General features: G+C 52.3%; 8 protein-coding genes across 8 annotated transcripts; 4 read left to right on the top strand and 4 right to left on the bottom strand.

The window, feature by feature from the left end:
• Positions 1-265: 265 nt before the first annotated feature.
• On the top strand, positions 266-1231 carry INS49_005872 (uncharacterized protein; the record flags this gene model as incomplete). The annotated part of the gene is made up of 1 exon (XM_043166649.1): positions 266-1231. The coding sequence occupies one exon, from the start codon at positions 266-268 to the stop codon at positions 1229-1231; it is 966 nt and encodes a 321-aa protein (XP_043027793.1).
• A 1349-nt stretch (positions 1232-2580) lies between these two features.
• On the bottom strand, positions 2581-3534 carry INS49_005871 (uncharacterized protein; the record flags this gene model as incomplete). Its single annotated transcript, XM_043166648.1, has 1 exon — positions 2581-3534. One exon carries the CDS (start codon positions 3532-3534, stop codon positions 2581-2583), a length of 954 nt encoding a protein of 317 aa, XP_043027792.1.
• Positions 3535-5221: 1687 nt separating this feature from the next.
• On the top strand, positions 5222-5708 carry INS49_005870 (uncharacterized protein; the record flags this gene model as incomplete). The annotated part of the gene is made up of 3 exons (XM_043166647.1): positions 5222-5271; positions 5339-5537; positions 5598-5708. 3 exons carry the CDS (start codon positions 5222-5224, stop codon positions 5706-5708), a joined length of 360 nt encoding a protein of 119 aa, XP_043027791.1.
• A 359-nt stretch (positions 5709-6067) lies between these two features.
• INS49_005869 (uncharacterized protein) lies at positions 6068-7703 on the top strand (the record flags this gene model as incomplete). Its single annotated transcript, XM_043166646.1, has 2 exons — positions 6068-7531; positions 7596-7703. The coding sequence occupies 2 exons, from the start codon at positions 6068-6070 to the stop codon at positions 7701-7703; spliced, it is 1572 nt and encodes a 523-aa protein (XP_043027790.1).
• Positions 7704-8423: 720 nt separating this feature from the next.
• On the bottom strand, positions 8424-9140 carry INS49_005868 (uncharacterized protein; the record flags this gene model as incomplete). The annotated part of the gene is made up of 2 exons (XM_043166645.1): positions 8424-8759; positions 8841-9140. 2 exons carry the CDS (start codon positions 9138-9140, stop codon positions 8424-8426), a joined length of 636 nt encoding a protein of 211 aa, XP_043027789.1.
• Positions 9141-10249: 1109 nt separating this feature from the next.
• On the bottom strand, positions 10250-12565 carry INS49_005867 (uncharacterized protein; the record flags this gene model as incomplete). The annotated part of the gene is made up of 1 exon (XM_043166644.1): positions 10250-12565. One exon carries the CDS (start codon positions 12563-12565, stop codon positions 10250-10252), a length of 2316 nt encoding a protein of 771 aa, XP_043027788.1.
• A 1668-nt stretch (positions 12566-14233) lies between these two features.
• Positions 14234-14956, top strand: INS49_005866 (uncharacterized protein; the record flags this gene model as incomplete). The annotated part of the gene is made up of 1 exon (XM_043166643.1): positions 14234-14956. One exon carries the CDS (start codon positions 14234-14236, stop codon positions 14954-14956), a length of 723 nt encoding a protein of 240 aa, XP_043027787.1.
• Positions 14957-19491: 4535 nt separating this feature from the next.
• Positions 19492-21380, bottom strand: INS49_005865 (uncharacterized protein; the record flags this gene model as incomplete). The annotated part of the gene is made up of 6 exons (XM_043166642.1): positions 19492-19623; positions 19704-19764; positions 19828-19912; positions 19994-21043; positions 21113-21287; positions 21360-21380. 6 exons carry the CDS (start codon positions 21378-21380, stop codon positions 19492-19494), a joined length of 1524 nt encoding a protein of 507 aa, XP_043027786.1.
• Positions 21381-21426: the final 46 nt, after the last annotated feature.

The following is a 21426-nucleotide window of genomic DNA, read 5'->3' as shown; positions in this document are numbered from 1 at the left end:
CTCCGCATCGCAAACATGGAAAGATCGACGCCGCGTTCAGGACATCCCGTTTGTCATAGCTTGGCTGCTGGTCATCTACCTCCAGCACGGCTGCATGGAATCCATGGAATCCCTGGGCGATGCCTGCAACCTGCTTTGACGGCAGGGCAGTCTTCCTGAGGTATCATATGGGCCTATTCCTGTACAAGACCTGATATATCCTGGATTGCTCACAGGAGTTTCCTTTGATTGTTCACACGCCAGCTGCTCCAACTCGCCAGCCGGCATGCAACTTGTCACCGGCGCGATGACTTCCCTCCCCTCCTATTTCTTCGTCGCTGTGCTTCTGGTGACCACGGTGGCAGCACACTCTCACATCGACTATGTCACTGTTAACGGCCTCATGTATCCCGGTTTCATCCCCAGGCTGGGGGCAGACAACGCACCCGAGACCGTAGGCTGGTCCCAGACCGCCCTGGACGACGGATTCGTGCCTCCCTCCAACTACACCTCACCCGACATAATCTGCCACAAGGACGGCTCTCCAGCAAGAGCACACGTCCCAGTCTCCCCCGGCGACGTAATCCACATGCAGTGGAACGGCTGGCCGGCATCCCACGTCGGGCCCATCCTCTCATACCTAGCGCCCTGCGACTCGACCAACACCAACAACAGCGACGGCTGCGCGAGTGTCGACAAGACAAAGCTGGAGTTCACAAAGATCGACGACGCTGCGCCCGTCTTCTTCAACGAAAGTGGGGGCCCGCCCGGGTTCTGGTCCACCAACACGCTCATCGCCAGCAACAACAGCTGGCTGGTCGGGCTGCCGACCACGCTGAGCCCGGGGGCATATGTGCTGCGCCACGAGCTGATTGCCCTGCACTACGCGAACAGGACGGATGGGGCGCAGAACTACCCCCAGTGTGTGAATCTATGGGTGACGGCAGCCGGGGCAGGGAAGGGCGCTGCCGTCAGGTCACCGCGCAAAAGAGGGACAGTGGGCAACGCTTTGGACAGGAGGGGAAAGGGACGCCTCGCGACTGAGATGTACCACGCGGACGACCCGGGCATCAAAATTGACATCTACAGAAATTTGACGACGTACCAGATCCCAGGCCCTACACTTGCCAGCAACGCGAAGCCTGTCCCTGTGGCGAGCCAGTCAAATATGTTGGCGCAGGCAGCGGGAACACCTGTGTTGGTGTCGGGAACCACGGCCGTTCCTTTCCCAAAGGCTACAGGGAGGTCTTGATAAGATAATAGTGACAAGCGTGGCCAACAGAAAGACTGTGTATATACCTCACTTCGAGATCTTGATCAAATTGCCCACGTAGCAAAGATTCAGGCTAATGTACATACGACAATTAATGGCAAGTTAGTTAGACCGGACCATGAATGATTGAAGAGCACCGAAAGACATCATTGACACCTATAGTATGGTCCAAGGTGTACGTGCTTATCCATTTCCGTCGTACGCTGTCGTCGAATTGTGTCTGCCAGTCCCTGTCGACAGCCAGCCATGCTCGCAGTCAGAGTGCAGGCTCAGAAGTGATGACATGCTGGCGGTTCGCATCTGCTCTCCAGATAGTTGCTCTTCTGAGACTGTTACTTATCCTCGCCAGGATCTTGTTGGGTGTTCTTGTCTGCGGTCGATAGCTGGTGCAGATAGACTGCATGCCCTTGGCTTCCTAGTGTCGATCTTGGTTGGTATCTCCTCTGCCGCTATCGCAATGCCTTTTGTCTCTTGTTCGACTTGAACGATGCTGCCTTTAGTTGTGCTCGCCGGAAGTCCCCCCACAGGCGTCAGAGGAACTCGACCGACGCCGTCCGTTTGTCCTCTGAGCGAGACCTCGTCACAAGTGCCAGTCCTTCCAGTTGCAGACGAAAGCTTACGAACCAGCCATCCCCAAAGGTGGAGTAGGCCGCAGCCCAGAAGGCACAGAATCCCAACAGCCAGCACGACGAGCCACAGAAAAGCCGGAAAGTAGAGAACAGCCTGGTACAAAGAGCCAGATCGGTTGTTGAACCAGGCGGGTGGCCAAAGAGGTTTGTTGCTGAATTTCAGCAGCCCAGAGCAATGTCATTGAGGCCAGGACCCCAAAGGCGTAGAAGGCTAGGAAGGGGATGCACCATGTGACCGATTCAGTGTCGGCCGCCGAAGACGGCTCTTGATTTGCAATGGCCGTCGTTTGTGGAGCCATCTCAAGAAATGGGGGTGAAAAAGTTTCCTTGGGATGTTTGGGGATCTGATGAGATGGTTGGAAGAGTTCTTGGGCAAAGAAGAATGGGCCGTTGACTGGAGAGCCACTGATAGATGCTGGCTGTTATTTACAGAGTTGGTTTCGGGCATGGGACAGGAGGTGTTGTTGCCCTTGCGGTGGGTTGTCTTAAGTGAAGGCTGCCAAAGGCGGCGAGATGTTGTTTGTATAACCTCAGATGAGTTAATACAGTGACAGACTGGTACATAAATGAAGCATGCATACCATTCAATGTCACAAGCTTCCCTTCCAGGTAAACGAGTCTTATGATAGCTACGCCGATATCCACCGCACGGTTATACATATGCACAACGACATACCTACGTATATAACCTTTCGAATATCAAGCTTTCCTTTCAAGCCATCGAGCAATCTCCAAGGTCACTCGCTCGGGTTGATCGAGCATGATGAGATGACCAGCCTCCGGGACTGTAACAAACCCTTTGAGCCTGTCTCCCAACAGCCTTGCAATGCTCTGCATCTTTTCGTACGGGATCCATGCGTCTTTTTCGCCCCAAAGAACCTTGATGTCGCAGCGGACCTTCGGATATAGTCCGTTGTCGAGGAGCTCAGCCGTGTGACTGTCATCAGATTGCTTGATCTGCCTGACAAAGTTCTTCTGTGGATCATACTGCAGACTGGAGTCAGATGCAGACCCTCCAGTCAGCCACGGCCGTGCGAGAACATCCTCCCATTCTAGGCCCAGCCCATTCCCTTTGACCCGGGCGCTCTGGATGATTGCCCTCAGGCAGCCCTCGAACACGACAGCCGGGAGCTCCTCATAGACGGCTGCATTGGACCGTATTGAATTGTAAAGTTTGTCGCCCCACGGTAGCACGCAGTTCGTATCCAAGAGGCACAAACTACGATATTCGCAACCATGCAACAGGTGAGCTCTCAGGGATATCACCCCAGCGATGTCGTGAGCAACGACGTGGGCGCTCGTGTTTCCGTCCTTGCCGTCGAGACCGAGATGTTGCAGTAATGCCGCAAGAGACTCTGACTGGGCCTTCACGGAGGTGTCTGGCTGTGAGTCGGCCTGAGAATTGTTGAATGTTTGTGACTGTCCGTATCCGGGGAGGTCGTAGAGAACAACGTTGAAGCTACCACCCGCCGACAAGGCATTTGCCAGAGGCCGGAAGACGTCTGAGGACCATGGGGTACCATGCACGAAAACGACCCAGGGACTTGCTGCTGCAAACGAGTCCACGTACTTGGCCCGGCGTGCTAGGTATCTGATGGACCAGCCGTTGTGATGAAACGTCTCCGGAAGATCGAACATATCTGCAGTTGGCATTTTGGTTGTGGTAAATCAAAGAAGCAATAGGAATTTCTCAGGGTCTGGGGTTGGAATCCTCGCGATGTTGGTGGTGATATCTCTGGCTCTCACTCAAAAGTTGAATGAGCACCGAGGGGAGCAATGATGCGAAAAGGCGAGCAGGACAGGAAACTGCATCGACGTAGGGAGTTGAAGAGTTCTTAGAATGGTTGAAATAAGGACCTCGACATTTATAACTAAAGGACGATAGCGTTGAACTGCGGGCTGTCTGGGCGCGCCCTGCGCTAACTGATGTCTGTCTTGTGGAGTCGATAGGGCGCATTCGAGGTCAACGCAGTAGGATTATCCGATCGACATGATGTCGTCACTCGCCGCCCAGACGAACAGCCATAGTCATAGTACAGTTGAGTGGAGATAGATTTTGAAAAAAAAAAAAAAAATTGATAAGATGATGGAGATAAACACACTTTAACACTCATGACAATCACAGCATAAGCTACGACCATTTCTTCCGGCAGGCCACTATGCAGCAACTGAATATCATGCTCAACACCGCCCTCCGACATGGCACCTGGGCCATTCTAAACAACACTGGCGGGTGACCCTGGAAATCAGATTTCGAAAAAGGAAGGAGGGGGATAATGAATCGCTCAAAGCGCGACGGTCGCTTCTCGCCAATCTTCCCAACCCAATACGTACGAGGGCAAATAGCACTGCCAATTCTGGTGCTAATTTTCAGGGAAATAACCGTGTCCCAAAAAAGTAGCTCAACGCCGACTTCTTCAGGTACTCCGACGTAGCTGCTGCCCTCGGCTTGCTCAACCCGTGCTTCGAAGGCTGCCACCAGCTTTTGCAGCAACAAAAACAAGATCATTCTCATGATAGGATCCAGAACGATCTGGTTCGAAGGCGTGACTTCTCGGTTGTCGCTTTCATTGCCTGTGCCAATGGACTCATGGGAGGATGTCGAGGTCCCCCTGTTCGGGCCAACGTTGAACTCTGCGTGGACGGCCACCCACGACCTCCACTTCCCTAGCTTACTCCTTTGGACCGAGTACCGCAAGCTGTGCGGACCAAGGATTTTGAGGCTGCATGCGGAAAGGCCTTTCTCGAGAAAAGCGAGGAGCTCATCCATGTCTATCCCCCTCTCGAAGGTGCCCTTGAGATCTACCCGAGATCCGTTGTTCCTGCCATGGAAATATATACCTGAACACCTCATTATGCCTTAATGAGTACATGAAGTCACACCAACCAAGTTCACAGGTTGAACAAGTGTCGTCCCTTACATTGTTGACTACGGATCTCTTTACTGATAGCCACATGATCTCCAAAAAGATATAGTCCCATAAAATTGGTGGCCTCCGTACTGCATACGGCAATGGAAAGGACTTGGTATAGGTCGTGCCGCGATATACATAGAAAATGCCTTTGGACCATCGTGCAGTGACTCTTTGGATGTTCGTCAGCCGACGAGCACAGTCAACTTGAGTGGTGACGAACACGAGATTGACTGCAACCCTGCACGTCCACCCACATATGTACGTACGGTTCACGTCCCTAGGAAAGATTTCCTCTTGGATTCTTCCTTCTGCACCCTTTCAAGTCAACGCTGATAGCACCTGTGTTAACTACTGCTGGAGAATCATTCATCGGAGCTGATCGAGGAAACGTGATCACTCTAACCACACTCTACTCATAAGAAGCCATGAAATCCCCTTCGACTCTCATATTCCTACTGGCTCTGATATCAGCAAGGTGAGCATAAATAAGAGACGTGCCTTGAGGTCGTGTATATCCGCTGACGTGAAAACAACCTGGTCAGAGCCACTCGCGCCAGCATTATCACCAGACACTGCGAATGCCAGTCCCCTCTCAGCAAACTGAAGGATCTTTCGGAGGCGGACATCGACGCTATGCTCAGCGGCACGCTTGCCTTTCCAAAGGATAACTCTACCACTGCCACCTGCTGTAGTGAGGTCGATCCGGCAGGTAGCGTCAACGGACCCGGCGATAAATTCGAGGTACGTTATTATCTTTGTAAACGGTCTTTGGCGGCGAGTTCTGACTTCTCTTTCTCCAAGAGTGTGTGTTCAGTTCAGAAAGACCTCATGGCGGGCACCAGCAACGCCGCGGTTCAGTTCTTGATCTGCTGCTATTTTAGGAAGGGCATGATTGGGGATTGCTACGATTGATACGCATGCGTCTGCCGGGACGAGAGGGCCAGTGCTTTAGTGCTCGCGGTATCTGGAAACGGACGGTTTCGCGGGGCAGGCTGGCTACTGGTTGGAGATATTCAAAATCTACAGATCACTTGAATACGAATTTTCAAAATTGTCCAAAATATGTAGTGAGTGACGAGGAAACTTTCGTACAGTTTGGGGTGGACAAGACCTCTACTGCCCCAAGGGCAGGTACCTCGGTACCTCCTTATCGATAAGTGCTGGTGGCGGGGTGCTAGACATCCCGCCAAAAAAGTCGGCCGGAGTGACGCATACCACAATTCTTTTCTGTGACAACACAATTTCCTCAGTCCACGCCGTACGCAGCCATCATGGCCCAAGAACCAGTATCAGATGCTCACAAAGAGCCCATAAGTCAAACGACAACCGCAGAGGAGGTGGACAACGAAGAAGACGACCTTGAAGACATTTTCGAAGAAGACGATTTCGACCTCGATGGCGCCGAGGGCAGGTCATTCGAGGGCAGGTCATTCAACAGACAAGCGGCCAACGGGCCAGCAGGCGCCGTGTCAAGATCGAGCAAACCATCTGCGAACACACAGGCGAACGTGGACGATCAAATATCCGCACTCTCGAAGCATGCCGCCAAGATCCGTCTCGACGATGTCAAGCAAACGCAGGATCGCGACAAGGACAAGGCCGACCGCGCCACGAGCGAACTGGTGCTGGACCAGCGCACGCGCATGATCCTGCTGCAAATGATCAACCGCGGCGTCGTCTCCGAGATCCACGGCGCGATCAGCACGGGCAAGGAGGCGAACGTCTACGGCGCCGTGCTGCACCCAGAAGATGGCTCCGAGCCCGCACAAAAGGCGATCAAGATCTACAAGACGGCGATTTTGGTCTTCAAGGACCGCGAGAGGTACATCACTGGCGAGCACCGCTTCAAGGGCGGCTCGGAGAAGGGGAACAACAGGAAGATGGTCAAGCTATGGGCTGAGAAAGAGTTCCGGAATCTCAGGAGGATACACTCCGCCGGCATACCGTGCCCAGAGCCGATCTCTCTCAAGCTACACGTACTTGTTATGGACTTCCTTGGCGACAAGAAGGGGTGGGCGTACCCAAGGCTACGAGATGCGCAGGTCTCGAGCGACGACGAGTGGAGGGATCTCTACATTCAACTGCTCGGTCTTATGAGGCGCATGTACCAGGTCTGTAGGCTTGTGCACGCCGATCTGAGCGAGTACAACATTCTTTACCACGACCAGACACTATACATCATCGATGTGTCCCAGAGTGTCGAACACGACCACCCTCGATCGCTCGAGTTCTTGCGCATGGATATTAAGAATGTAGGCGATTTCTTCAGGCGGAAGGGGGTCGACACTCTGGCAGATCGCACAGTGTTTGACTTCATCATCGAATCACAAGGACCGGTTGAGGGAGCCGAGATGAAGAAGAGCGTCGAGTTGCTTTATGAAAGTAGGTCGGCGGTTGGCGAGGACGATCAAGCCATCGCAAACCAAGAAGTCGACAACGAGGTGTTCCGGAACCAATACATCCCACAGACACTCGAGCAAGTGTACGATATTGAGGCAGATGGACAGAAGCTTGGCACAGGGGAGGGCGACTCGCTGGTCTACCGAAATCTCCTCGCTGATCAGGTTGTACCATCCAAGGACGACAAGGCAGGTGCAGACGGAGCTGCTCAAGGGAGCGCCGATTCAGTTGACGAGTCTGACGACGGCGCATCGCTGAACGAGAGCGGAAGCGAGTCTGACGAGGGTGATGGTCGACCACGTGGAAAGAGGTTCCTAGACAAGGACGAGAAAAGGGTAGGCTACTTCGGGCTCCGGCACTTCCCAGCGATTATCGGATCTTTGCTAATTTGATATGCAGGCCCACAAACAAGCAGTCAAAGAGTCCAAGCGGGAGAAGAGGAAAGAGAAGATGCCAAAATCTGTCAAGAAGAAATTGGTAAACTCGACATCTAGAAAGAAGAAATAAACAAATCGGCCTGTGCCAGGCAGTTTGCCTGTCTCTCGGCAACAACGAACATTTCTCTACAATTTACCATTGTCTGCATCAGCCATTGCCGGCGGGGAAGGAATTGCAGCACTCGGATGAAGAAGCTAAATCAGCTGGGACAAGCTTGTGTAGGAGCGTTTCGACTCCGAGTTGGAGCATCCACACTTGTTTGATCCTTGGTCTGACGGCCTGACGGCCTGCTTGATGATCAAAGAGAGCCCTGACGATGTGCTGATTCCCTTGGATTGCCCCCCCCCAACTACTTGCTTCTGCTCCGTCAACAGTTTTAAGAGCACTCACAAATTGTGAGTGTTTTTCTTTTGTTTGTTTTCTGGTTCTTTATAATTGTCACTATGGCTACAGGAATTTTCATTTTCGTTCCCTCTCTTTTCCCCTCTTCTTTTTGAATCAGAGGAAAAGGTCGATGACAAATGAGAAGCTGTCTGGACTTCCTGTGATACACTGTGTCGCAACGCTCAAACTCATGTTTGGGGTATTAGGTATGAGCGATGCCATTACATTCGCAAGCGATCATCCCTTCACTATCACGGCCTACAAAAGAAACTTGGCTGTTCGATGATAAAACTCTCAAATCCCTATCACTCCTACCCAAGAGACGGATTTCGAGAGATACTTTTCCTCCAATAACAATCCTCTGCTTAGAGGTTTCAAAAGACCTCTGCCCATCCAAATCATCACTCAGGCACTGGTCACACCAGCCTCTTGGGTCTTCTCCTGCTGAGCGGGCTCGGCCGGCGCAGCAGCAGGGGCGGTGGGCGCATCCGGCGCGGGATACGTCATGCCGCCCTGCATCTGGTACCCCTGCGGCACGCCGCCGGCGAGGCTGATGAGGGGCTCGCGGTGCTCGGACTCCTTCTCCTGCTGGACGAGGTCACACAGCACGCAGCAGCACGCGGTGGCGATGTCGGTCGCGCAGTTGCCGCGGAGGTGGTATTTGTCGCGCATGTTCGCTCGCTGCATGGACATGGGGATCCAGTGCAGGCCGAAGCAGCCCGACGCGCAGAATAGGAGGCACTGTTGTGTGTTTGTGCATCATCAGATCACGAGCCCCGAGCGAGGATCTGGTGGCTTTGGCTTAAGCTAGTCGTTACTTACAGATGTGTTGATGGGCTCGTAGCCCTCCATCTTGCCGTTCTTGCGCAGCCTGTGGTGCGTCTTGCCAAAGGTGATGCACGGCAGGCAGTACGTGATGAGGCACAGGTCGATGGGGCTGCAGCAGCCGAACAGGGAGTTGTGCCATGCCTGGGCGGTCGGGGGCGAGGCGCTCTTGACGTGCTCCGAGGGCTTGGCGAGCACGGTGTTGAGGCGCTGCTTCCAGTCCTCAATGTCATGGTTGTCGATCGGGCCGGAGGAGGCCGGCTGCTGTGCGGTCTGGGAGTAAGCTGGGGCTGCCATCTTCAAGGTGTGTGGGTCTGTGATTGACGATGGTTTGTGTGGGCTGTGCTCAATTGGGGCATGAGTTGCATAGATTGAGAAGATGAGCGGGCCTGGAGCTGAAATTTAGGAGCTAAAGAGCCGGGAGGCAGGCCTTCTAGAGGTTATCGCAGGTTCAAGAATGCCAAGGAGATGAGACACACAAGCAGACGGCTCGTTTCTCGAGTGACATGTCCCTCATTTAAACACTTTTGTTGCCAAGGAGATGGAAGCCATGGACTTCATGCCAGTCGCTCTCCATCAGGCGTCAAACCCTTTCACGTGCAAGATTTTGTGCGGATTCGTTCACTTTCCATCCTCGTTGACGCCTCTCGACGAGCCCCCGGCTGCGGTCGCACGTGCAGTGCACAGATCCAAGAAACAATGGAGGCGCCCTTTATCTTTCAGCCGCGGAACGCTACAGCTGCTTGGGATCCGAGATCGGTGATAGCGAGTCCAAGCATCGACGCCACGATCTGGTTTGTTGCGGATTGGTAAATTTTGGCTGCATTCCTTCCTGTTCGAAGTCCTGGGTGACCAGAGGACGCCCAGCGCCGCTCTCTATTCAAACCCCGTTTCCAAGTGCCACCAATCCGCGAGCAAGGGCTTTCCACTACGCCTACTGGAAATTGTAAAGCGTTGCTCTGTTTGGATGGTTCAATAAGTGTGGCTTTGACAAGTGAAGTCATCTAGCAAAGGCTGGAGCTAAAGTAGCCGCACCCCAAGATTAGAATTCGCTCCAAGATCTATCTGTTCTGCTTTGGCAACCCGCGGCAGCTTGTTGTTAGATCACATGAGTATGTCCGTCTACTTCGGTGAAGTCTCCCAAGACCCCGGCACGACATGATCACGACCGGTGCAGCCACCAACGGCTCGACATGGAGAAACTCATCAAAGCCGCTTTCCCTTTCTCGAGATGGCTGCTCTGTCCCTCATCTCTTGCATCGTTTCTTTTGCCAAGAGCCTGTCGGTCGTGACAACTGATACAAAACATGACCTTGTCTTTCCTTCACCCTGGTGTGACAGGCGGCGGGTTCCAGATTACGTCCGCAACCACGTTCCTTCGTTTACCTCTTGAAAAGAGCCTGGCATCAGGGCGTCAAGCTTGTCTGCTCATGTGATTGACAAACAGGCTCAGCAGTAAGCAACGAGTCCATGTCAATGCCTTCGTCGCTGCCACAAGCGTCATCAACGCCCACAAATCCCGCGTCCAGGCCGTTTTGAAACCTGACCCTCATCCGACTTGCTAGCTCATCCAACTGATCCAAGTCCACCACAGGTTGGGGTTCTTCCGTGTCCAATGACAAAGATCTAACATCGATTCCATAGAAGATCAAAGGTAACACTGAACTTTTCCAGACTGGCTGTCTGTGTTCCCTGAGATTCTGAAGCACGGTCAAAATAAGCAGGACAGCCGTCGTGGCTACTAAGGATAGGGGCAGTAACAGCCATTGCCAGTCGAAAGCCGTGCAGATGGTCATTCTGGTCACCACACCCAACGCCTCGTCCTTCTGGGAAATGTCGTAATTGGTACTGCCGGAAGTGCGGAACTTGTTGGTGATGACCTCTGCGAACTGGTCCATGGCATCGGAAATCGTCTCAAAAGTTGCATTGAGGGAGTTGTAAAGAGGTGAGAGCCACCAGGCCTCGCACATTGCCTCCATTGCAGCACCTGCTGCGACGCAGGTGCCTTTGAAGAGTACACTCTCCATAAAATTTTGCATATCCAATCCGTAATCCCAGTCAAGCTTATATAAACATTCCTCTGGGGCTGTATAGTTCACGCCGTCGATGCTGATGTTGGTAAAGGTGCGGCCAGCCGTCCGTGGCACATTGACGAGGCTCGCTGCATTATACTCGACGTCGGAGATGACGCAAGGATCTCTGAGTACTGTGAAGTTTGTTGACATGCTTTGAGAGTACCGGAATCCACCATTGAGCAGGGTCGGGGCGGTCGAAACGACCTGTTCGTTCAGTACCCCTTGTTGCACGGTAGCTTGGTAGTTTTTAAGGCAGGGATACAATGTACAGGATGTCGCCACGTAGTCCAATTCCCATACATACACTTGATGTGGAAACTCTAGAACGACTGTAGTGACATTATGCGGGCATGACACGACGCCCGAGACGTTGGTACAAGGTGCCCGGGTGAAAGTGAGGAAGCTGGTGTTGAGAATACTGTTCGTCACAACCCCCTTGTAAAAGTCAGTAAAGGCCGATGCGGCCCAAGACATATCCCGACTAGGCGTGGCCATGAGGAATGGTTCGTTGGGGACGAAGGCCCGGATGGTGGCGCCCGAGCCTTGGGGTAGGGTGTAGTTCGGTAGATTGTATAGCAGAGGAAGTTTATCATCGGTGCTAATGATCTGTACCAAAGGCGTTGTATCGACACATGCGCTGCATAAACCGATGGACGAGTAGCTGACATTAGAGTTGGACTGAAAAGTGCAGTTGCCGGTCTGGCAAGTCGCGGTGATTTTTGAGTCGTTCCCTGTCGGATTTACTAACCCGTTAATCATCGCACCCTTCATGTCAGCCCGTAAATCCCCAAGTTCCGTGACGAGGCCTCGCTGTCCAAAAAAGTGGGCTATGGGAACGGAGGCGTTCATGCTGCTAACATTCTGCAGACAGTCCACTGATTTAATAGCCTGTTGGGAAAAGGGGCCGATGGCCAGTGAAAGAACAACGACAAGACTGCCAACGACGGCAACGAGGTTCTTGGAAGCAACGAGCGGAAGACAGAGAGAGCCGATCAACCCACGACTGGCCTTGTCGAAGTGTTGGAGGTTGTTCAATGGGCGAGGCCTTGAGAACCAGGACCATTTGACTTGCCCCAGGATTTCTGCAACGGCCGCGAGCATTGCAGCCCGCGCAATGGTCGCTAACAATGCAACAAGCGTGTTGAGATTGATGCTGAATCGCCATTGAGGTACAATTTCCCCATGGAAGTGGCTTAAAACCAGCACTATAGCCACCAGCAGTCCGATGGCCAAACAGATCGAAAGGACTTCCCAGATCCAGAATCGCAAGACACGATGCCTCTTCCTTATGGGAAACGGTTGGTGTTGGAGCGGCTCTCCTTGGAACTTGTCATGAGATTTGTTCACTTGTTCGTACTCTCCTCTCGAGGAACGCTGGCGGTCAGCTGGAGCAACATTGCCTATGGTCGTGTTCGAATCCAGGCCCGCCCTGTCGCTCTCTTCATGGAATATCTGATTTCGCTGTTGCAAATCAGTTCCTGGGCTGATGTTTCCCGTTGGAGTGCTTGTTTCTGTATCGATTCTGCCTTGGTCAGAGACGGAACTTGCGTTCATGGAACCCGAGTTGTTGGCTGGGCTGGAATTACGAATGTCAAGGTCTTCACAACGACCGTGGGCAGTTAGTCTAGGCTGCTCGTCTTGTGACATAATGACATTGGTGCCAAGAATATCGAGGAAGTGTTGAATTCAGAAGTTGTTTGACATTGACCGGAGCACAGAGGAACAATAAATGCCAGAGTCAGGCTGACAGCAATCTTCAGAAATCAAGTCGAACCCAGCAAGAGAAAGTTGGCAGGACGAGGGTGTTTTCCAAAATTAAGGGATAGCTGCAGATGACTCAGAATTCATTAACGCTGCACAAAGCCCTGCACATACCTGGGTATTCAGACCCCATATCTGGGGCTCAGCTGGCGCAGTCAACCGCTGTGTAATACAGCGTGCGACAGAAACCTGAGGACTTGAGCCATTGGCTCTCTGTAAGCAGTCCGTATACCTCGTGCAACCATCCAATTCACATGTAGCGTATCAACTGAATCAACCGTGTTGTACCGATACTTGCTTTTTCGTGGATGTCTCGAAGACTCACATCCTATTGATCTGTGCTGATGCTCTCATCAGGCACCGAGATAAATTTAGGGGAAGCTCCGAGCCAAGGAGTAAAGCGGCAGTGAAACGCACTAGGCTTGCTATACACATTGGAGCCGTCGCGTCCGGGGATGTCTGGTGACGGGGTTGGTGGCGCATGGCGATGCACTTGCAAACCGGCCGGTGTGATGGCGCTTGAGATGGAGGGCGTCGGGGTCTGGCACGGGCTGCTCCCCTGAACAAAGTGCATGACGATTCAGCATTGGAAACGCTGAAAAGCACTTCGGTATAAACATCCTCAGATGAGTGGCGCCGCATGCCCATGTCACATTATTCCCCGCCGAGTACACCCGCCGACCATAGGGCGAATCACGGTGCGCCCAAATGACCTGTCCCAGCCCAAACATGGTCCTCTCCATGGCCCCCATGACCTGCACATGATAGCTCATCTTTCCTAACTTCCGCACACTTCATTATCCATAAACAATTATTATTTCTATTAATCTATACATCATGCCCTGTTACTAAAGTTCTCAGAGTCCCTTACTACAATTTCCAAACATCGTAGAAATGGGTGTACGTAAAGGATATCAAACAATTAAGCAAGTCATCAATTTGAGTGATCTAGCGAAATCAGGAGAAAACTTTGCCTCGGTTTCTTTGAAGTTGAAGCAAAATTAGAAACAAGAAGAGGGTTCAGATCGCTTCAGTCATCAACCTGACTAACCGACGCCTGCCACCGCGATGAAACCAATATCGTCTAGCATCAATAACCCGGAGGTCCTCGGTGATCCCATGCAGTAATTGTATATCAGAAGAATTAATCTCCATAAATCTGGCCGACGCGGCGGTAGCGTAAAGACGGGTTGGTGTCTAGGAAAATAGGTCAGAGGCATTGGTTGCAGCTCCGGTCCGAAGCCGAGCGCCGACTCGCTCCTGCGCAGGTGAGCGTGCTCAAGAGCCAAGTGGCCCTGGATATTCGTCATGGGCAGGGAGGAACGCCCGAAAGGGTGTCTCACCTCATCGTAGCATATTTAAGGAGGCCTTTACTCAGACAACCTGCATACATCATTCCACAAACATTCTACTCATCTCGCCCTCCGTGCAACCCTCACCCACGCCCATGGATGAGTCACGCAGCCTCTCACCCTCTGACCAAGCCCTCGAGATATCTCCATTCATGGTCAACACCTCTACTGTGTACCAATCTGCCCCTAAGAATCTGCCAAAATGCCGGAGGCATCAGTTTTCCATTTCCCAGTCTCCACGCCCATCGCCAACGACCGCGTGAAGCTCGTCCCGTTCGACCTCGACCTCCACGGCGCCGCCTTCATCGCCCAGTCCGCCGACCACCCGGAGCTCTACGCCAACATGTCCTTCATACCATTCACGACGGTCAATGAGCTGAAAGCGTCATTCACCAGGCCCGACACCATCCTCTCCCTCTCCAACCCGGCCCACACCATCCTCGCCATCATCGACAAGACCAGGGACCGGTCCCCCGAGGACCCGGAGGGCGAGCTCGCGGGCATGGTCGGCTATATCAACACGTTCAAAGCCCACCTCAGCAGCGAAATTGGCGCCATCGTCGTGCTGCCACGGTACCAGCGCTCGCACGTGACGAGCAACACCGTCGGCCTGATGCTGCAGTACGCGTTCACGCCGGCCGAGGACGGCGGGCTGGGGCTACACAGGGTTCAGTGGCACTGCAGCACGGCAAACGCTGCCAGTGCCAAGGTCGCCGAGCGGATGGGTTTTGAAAAGGTCGGCAGGATCCCGTACCACATGAAGTTCCCGCTGGGAAAGAGGCACGGGAAGCTGGGGAACGGCAAGCCTCTCCCGCCTGGGAGCCATCCGGATGATGTGTGGAGGGACTCGTTCTACTACAGCCTGAGCTGGGATGTGTGGGAGGATGAGGCCAGGGAAAAGGTCGAGAAGGCGATGAGTCGCTAAAGGTTTGGGCTTTCGGAAGGACTCTTGCTGGTGGACTGAGGTGAAAGGGCTAATTGATCCAACCTTCCTAGTTTCAGGCCGTGACACCACAGAATGGTGGAAATCGATATTCATGATCCTAACCCAATTCTCACTCCAGCAATTGCAACAGGACTTCAGACTATTTCATCCCGAACTGTCCTAAGCACACAAGATATGACTCAGAGATAGTGCTCTTGCTCGTTTCCGGCAAGTGTCCATCGCGTGGTCCTCCGTTGCGGCCCTTTTTCGGGTCGACTGCCCCGGCTTCTCCTCTTCTGAGTCCGACTCCAAATCAGATATCACTTGCCTCTCGTCATGGGGTCGAGCAGCGTCCATGGTCGCGGCGGCCAAACCCATTTTCTCCATCAGCATTGTGAGACTGTTCCCCGTGGACTCGCATCTGTCCGGGAAACCACGTCTTACAGCCATTTTGAGATCAAGCCAAGGCCAGCCAGAACGCTCCCACGGTTTTTTGATTTGGCGATACTGAGAAATCATGAATCTAAGAAAGTCCGCAGCTTGTGTCATGCTGTCGGTCTCGGGCCTATCTCGAAGATTGGTGACTTCTTCGCAAAGATATTCCCAAAAGTCTGGGCGCGGTTCCAGCTTTGTCATGAAATAGCTTTTCCAGTCTGAAAGTTCAGGACAGTCGTATGCAGATAGGAAAAGTCGAATAAGGAGTCCAGGCAATCCATGTGATAGAAGGCCGGCAAGGACGTGAGACGAAGGCAGCTCTGCACCCATGGAAGACAAAGTTCGAATTACCGTGGATACTGTTTCTGCTTGACTGTACTCCATTGCAAGAATAGAACGTACAGGGTCGGTCGTCGGACCAACGGTGTTCTGGCTCAGCAGTGAGGCCAGGAATGACGCGACGACTTTCGAACGAACGCTTGCCTCACGGTCACTCCAGGGATCCAGACAAAGGTCTGGGTCAATATCCATTGGAAGTGGCAGTCTCGCTAGAACGTCCAAAAAACCGGGCTCTCCGTCCAGTTTCATCGAAAGATAATCCCACAGCCCAGATTCAAATAGACGGGCCTTGAACGCAGTCAAACTGATGGTCTTCCCAGATCCTCGTGGCCTACTATTGCTCAAGCCAGGCAAATCGAACTCAAGACTGTCAAGGTCCGCGGTGACCGAAAGGAATTCGTCCAATATTCCGTTGGCGATGCTGGTGCCGTTAGTCTCGTTATATTCGCATATGAGGTTGCCATACCAGAGTGCCGAAAGTAGTGGCTCCGAGATCTAATCCTGAGATCTAGGGCATTTATACCAGCCCAGATGGCATCGGAGGAGTGAAACTGTTCCGTCACAGTCCGCTCTGGTCTTGTGCTTCAGGTATATCTCCAAAGGCCCAGACATCAACCAATCTCTGACCGTCCTGTGTATGAATTGTACCTCATCATGTTTGTCAATCTCGAGCAGACCTTTACAAAGGCCGTTAAGTCGCATGAACGTCCGGCGGCGGAGGTTCGCCGCAGTATCTTCATGAAGAAGAGAGACAGGGGTCCTTGCAACAAAGTTGACATCGTCGTGTTCCTTATCATGGTAATGGTAGATCATGAAATTCAACGGCCTTTGAGCAACTAGGGACAGCCTGAGGAGCCCAGCCATCTGGCAGTGGTAGAATAGAGTGACGCAAGCATCTGTTTGAAAAAGGGGTCCAGTTCTAGGGGGGAGGCCTGAAGCATTGCTTGTAGGCTGCCAAACGTGTCGCCGTTGTCGAGGCCTTCACGCAGGTATTTGGTAACGAGGAATACCCAGAGGAAGACGCCCTGAGTCCGGTCAGTCACAGTTGTAATAAGTCTTTCGTGTTCTTCCGTGGTGACAGAGTGCGTCCAACTATTCCTTGACCGCCATTCTAGACGGCTTCGGGTAAATTTGACAATATCCTGATGGGTAAGGTCTTGGATATCAATTTTGTGCCGGTCTTCGCCCCCAAATCCTATCTCGAACACATTCAACGGTCGGCTGGCGATACACAATTTCAGGTGGGAAGATTCCGACAGTCGAAGCAGAGTCTCAACCATATCTGAGTGGTCGCCATCAAATTCGTCCAATCCGTCGATGAAGATGCAAAACCTATGCCCGGTCGGGGAGAGCTTGGAGAAGCATTCGAGACTCTTCCGACGTTGACTGAGACTCCAATTGTGACTTTGCCTGTCCACATCATCCAACGTGTCCCACAACTCCTCACATACTTCTGGCATCAGATCTGGTGCTTGCCTCAACAGTCCAAGTAATAATGACCGCCATAGGCCGTGCTGTGATTTTTAGATTTGAGAACCTGTACTCAAAAAGTAATGGGTCAGGATAGCCACGCTTTTGCCTGTGGTCGCCGCCCAAGTCTTCAGGGCCTGGGGTGTAGCAGGGTGGTCGGCCACGTATTTCATGAAAGTAGACTTCCCTGAGCCTGGCTTTCCTGATACCCAGAAAATACCCGTTCCTGCCTCGAGCCATTTGAGCAGTTTCCCTTGATTTGAATCCACGACACTGGTGCTTCGAGTCTCGCCAATCCAAGGAAGAGGCCGCCTCAGAGCCCACCCGAATGTCTCCGCGTGGGCCTCTGGAATGGCTCCGTATCTAGCAGACCTTTGTGGGCATCCCAAACTGGAAAGTACATCTTCAATCTTCCTTGAGTCTTTGACACGCACTGTGTCGAGTGACAACTCCTTCAGTCTCGCGGCCAGCTTGTCCATTCCCACGCTCGCATCGGCACTGCCATCATGGCTTCCGACCATACGTCGAATCGCTTCAAGGGTATCGGTTACATTGCGGCTGATAGACGTTAACCGTCTATCAAAAGACGAAGCTGAATCTTCGGTCGCCAGTAGTATAAGCCTGTCTATCTGTTGCTGCAGTTGCTTTCCGCTCTTACTGTCATGATATCAGCGCTGGCCTTGTGTATCGCAGCGAATCGAGGCATCAGACTTACACCATGACTGCACACATATGGACCGTCAAGGTAGACTCAGGCTGCTTGATACGGTCCTGTATCTGACGCAGTGAGTCCTGCCCCGAGTATAGACTGCCGTTCAATGCATCTCTAAAATTCGCCCAGAATTGTCGCGGCCCACTGCGGTTTCGCAAGAAGCCCAAACGGTTCACGAGCTTTTCACAGTCTTGGCGACAACTCTTCGCCAAATCACGCAAAAAAAGAACTCCGCTTTAGAATCATGCGCGCGTGGCAATATTGGCTGCCGTTCCGACCCCGCGGCGGATTGGAGAGAGTCATCGAGCTCGTTGCTGAGCACTTTCAGCCTCTCACAGATTCCATCCACATCATCCCGTTGCGGAGTCTGATAAGATCCGCACGCTGTCTTGGTCTGAAGAGAACTGGACAAATTGTAGAATGCCCGCGGCTAGGCCGAAGGCTGTGACGGGGTCCATCCCAGAGGTCGCGGTTTTTGATTCCGTGGGCAGATGAGTTGTCTCGAGTGGAAAGTCAAGGGAATCAAGGAACAGTCAAAGAAGAGTAGCAGCCAGAAATAAGAATCCCGTTTGAACACAGCCAAGGCACTGCACCTTTCTGATGGTGGCTTGTTCTACGTGCAGCTTGGCGACATCACTCCAGCGAATCACTTTCCGTGTGACCTAGTGGGTGCAACGCTGTGCTACACATAGGCAGATTCCCCAGGCTGGACGTTTCCAACAGTAATAGCTCGGTGTCCTTGGATGAGTGAGAAGCGTTCTCAAAACCGCGCAAGGAAAAAAAAAAGAAAAGAATTAGGTTGGGGGAGGGGGGGGAGGGATGGTCATTGTCTAATCAAGTAAAGCAAACAGAGGTTCAATGTCAACAGTCTCTTTACTTCATTCTTTCGCACATCTCCGAGGTCCCAAGATTCAGTAATCGATGCATACAAAAGAATATGAGGAAATACAAGGAAAGATTGGACAGACAAATACACTTCACCTAGACCTTGAATCTGTACTCCTTAAACAAGTTCCATGTTGAAATAGTCTTGTTGATTACAACGAGGTATCTTCAGGAAAGCCACTTCTCGAGCTGCGGCAGGGCACCTTGAGCCCCTGCTTCAAGGTCGTGCAAACTTCAGAGAGTCCAGTCGTGTATCAGTGGGAGATGGATTAGGGAAGCACGGAGTCTTGCATCATCTAGTTGCGAGGCAGTTGCGGACGGTCTGACTGGTAGTCCATAGGTAGATAGTCAGCACTACAAGAAATAGAATATCGACATATATGGTAACCGTCCCCAGTGCTTCAAAATATAGACATAGGTCTTGCATTCTCAAAGCCTTTACTTTTCTTCAAAGTTAGGGATGAATTAAATGGAGTGTTATCAGTATTGTTTTCTTATCTAATGCTAGTGTATTGGGTAAGTACTAATATATTATGGGACCGCGGACCCTTGGGTCTGATCGGTCTTTCGGTTGTGCACTCGACTCTGGGCCGGTTAAATATGCCACAGGCTGGAACGGTAAAGTCGTACTGCGCTTTCTAGGTGAAGACAGGCTCCTTGTGTGTATCGTTGAAAGTAGTGGGAACCTATGCTCTTATGCAGTACTTCCTCCGAAGGGGACGTATTGCTGTGGGCAAGTGGTGTTGGAAGGTGGAAGAATGCCTTGAAAATATGCCTGGATAAAGCCAAAGTAACAGGATGACGCCCCTAGTGCCATGACCGTGTGCTGCAGTTAATGAAATCATTCGGCGAGTTAGCTCGGGCTCTTATTTCAGAAGGTGGCGGATGTGAGTAGGTGAAACTTACACCAACACCTTCTTGTAATAGTAGGGCTGACCCCGGAAACTGAGCAGACATCTTGCGCGCCCTGAGAAGATCATAGGTTCATTAGCTACGTGCTAGATGGCGTGACGTTTTGGTCGAAACGTACGATATAAGGGGCGTTATTGGATCGATGGTGTTACTCGTGAACAAGATTGGGAAGGACGTAGGCTTGTCCGGTGACCCTACTGGACCTGAATATACGAAAACCTAGTTAGACTTCTGAATAACACTTGAAGAGAGAGATCGGGGGTTACTATATGAGCGCTGCTTACCTTGAAAAATCATGCTATCAGGCAATTGCGGTCGGAACGAAGAACAAACGACGCCCCCAATGAGGTTGGGGTAAATGTCGCCGAGGTACTTGCTGCGGGAAGCCGTGTACTCGGCAAAATCCTTGAACTCTTCGATTGTAGCAGCCTTGTTTCTCCGATATGAGTCGACGCATTGGATGGTGAGACGGGTGTCCGATTTGATCTTCAAAACGTCCAACATTCCCACGAGAGCAGACGCGTCTCCACCCTCGATCTGGCGGAGGATGTCGGCCATGACCGGGAAAGCCGCGGGCGGGTTGTAGACGCTGTTGATGAAAAGGGCCTTTAGGTCTGAATAGGTGACTAGCTCCGGTAGACCTTGATTCTGAACTCCGCTCAGGGGAACCGGATGGTTACGGAGCTGAAGGATGACGTCGTCCAGTCTGGCGGTGATGTTCCCCGGCGTAGGTCCCCAGAAGGAGCACGCCTCAGGGCCTGCAGAGTGGCAGAGGCTGGAAAACTTCTCCAAGGCCTCGTCCATTTGATCAGAGGCGTCCCTGGGGTCGTTATCATAATGTTGGTCAGCGTTGACGACACCGTCGAGTATCATTCTCCCAACGCGGTCAGGAAACATGGAAGCGAAAGTGGTGCCAACGACAGTGCCATAACTGACACCGTAAGCCCATAGTTTCGAATCTGATGGTGGCTGGCCGGTTGCCTCAGCCTGAGCCTCGACAAATGTGAGCAGATCGTGAGCGCTCGCCGGCGTGGTCACATAGTATGCATGAGGTGAATCACGTTCGACGGCATTGTTGCACCACTCTCCGTAGATAGACCCGGAATAGTACTGTTCCTGAAACGTTGTTGAGGAAACATTGGTAGCTCCTGTGCTGTATAGTCGATTGAAGGCCAATCTTGCTTCTGCGTTGCCTGAAAAACAGTCGAGCGTCAAACCGCTGTTGTTCACCCCACGAGGGTCAAAGGAGATGAAATTGTATTGCTCCCCGAAGATTGTCCCTGCCAGAGACCGGTAGGAGAGGAGAAGGTCGATGCCGGAGCCACCCGGACCACCTGCAAATGTTAATCCATTTATATCGAGCCAAGGTCCTCTTTTGTGAATGGATCTGATGGAGGTCTTACCGGGAATGACGACAATGCTTGGGGACTCGACGGTAGCATTCTTGCCTGCCAGCTTAAGAAAGGCGATTGATGTTGTGCCAAGATTCCTGTTGGAATAATCCAAAGGAACCTCCAGCTTGGAGCATTCGAAACCATCGAAACATTGCGTCCACGTGAGATTAGCTGATGATTCAATCTGGATGGATAGTCAGAAAGCTTGAAACCTAGAAGCCTTGGAGGCTGTGGTTTGTTCAAGTCCAAAACTCACGGTGTCAAATCCATAGACCATCACCGGCTCCTGGCACCGAACGGCTTTACATCCCAACGTTACAAAA

The sequence above is a fragment of the Diaporthe citri genome (assembly GCF_014595645.1).
Source record: "Diaporthe citri strain NFHF-8-4 chromosome Unknown scaffold_2, whole genome shotgun sequence".
In the NCBI taxonomy this organism is placed as follows: Eukaryota; Fungi; Ascomycota; class Sordariomycetes; order Diaporthales; family Diaporthaceae; genus Diaporthe; species Diaporthe citri.
Note: the sequence above shows the minus strand (reverse complement) of the source record. Positions and strands in the feature narration are given on the sequence as shown.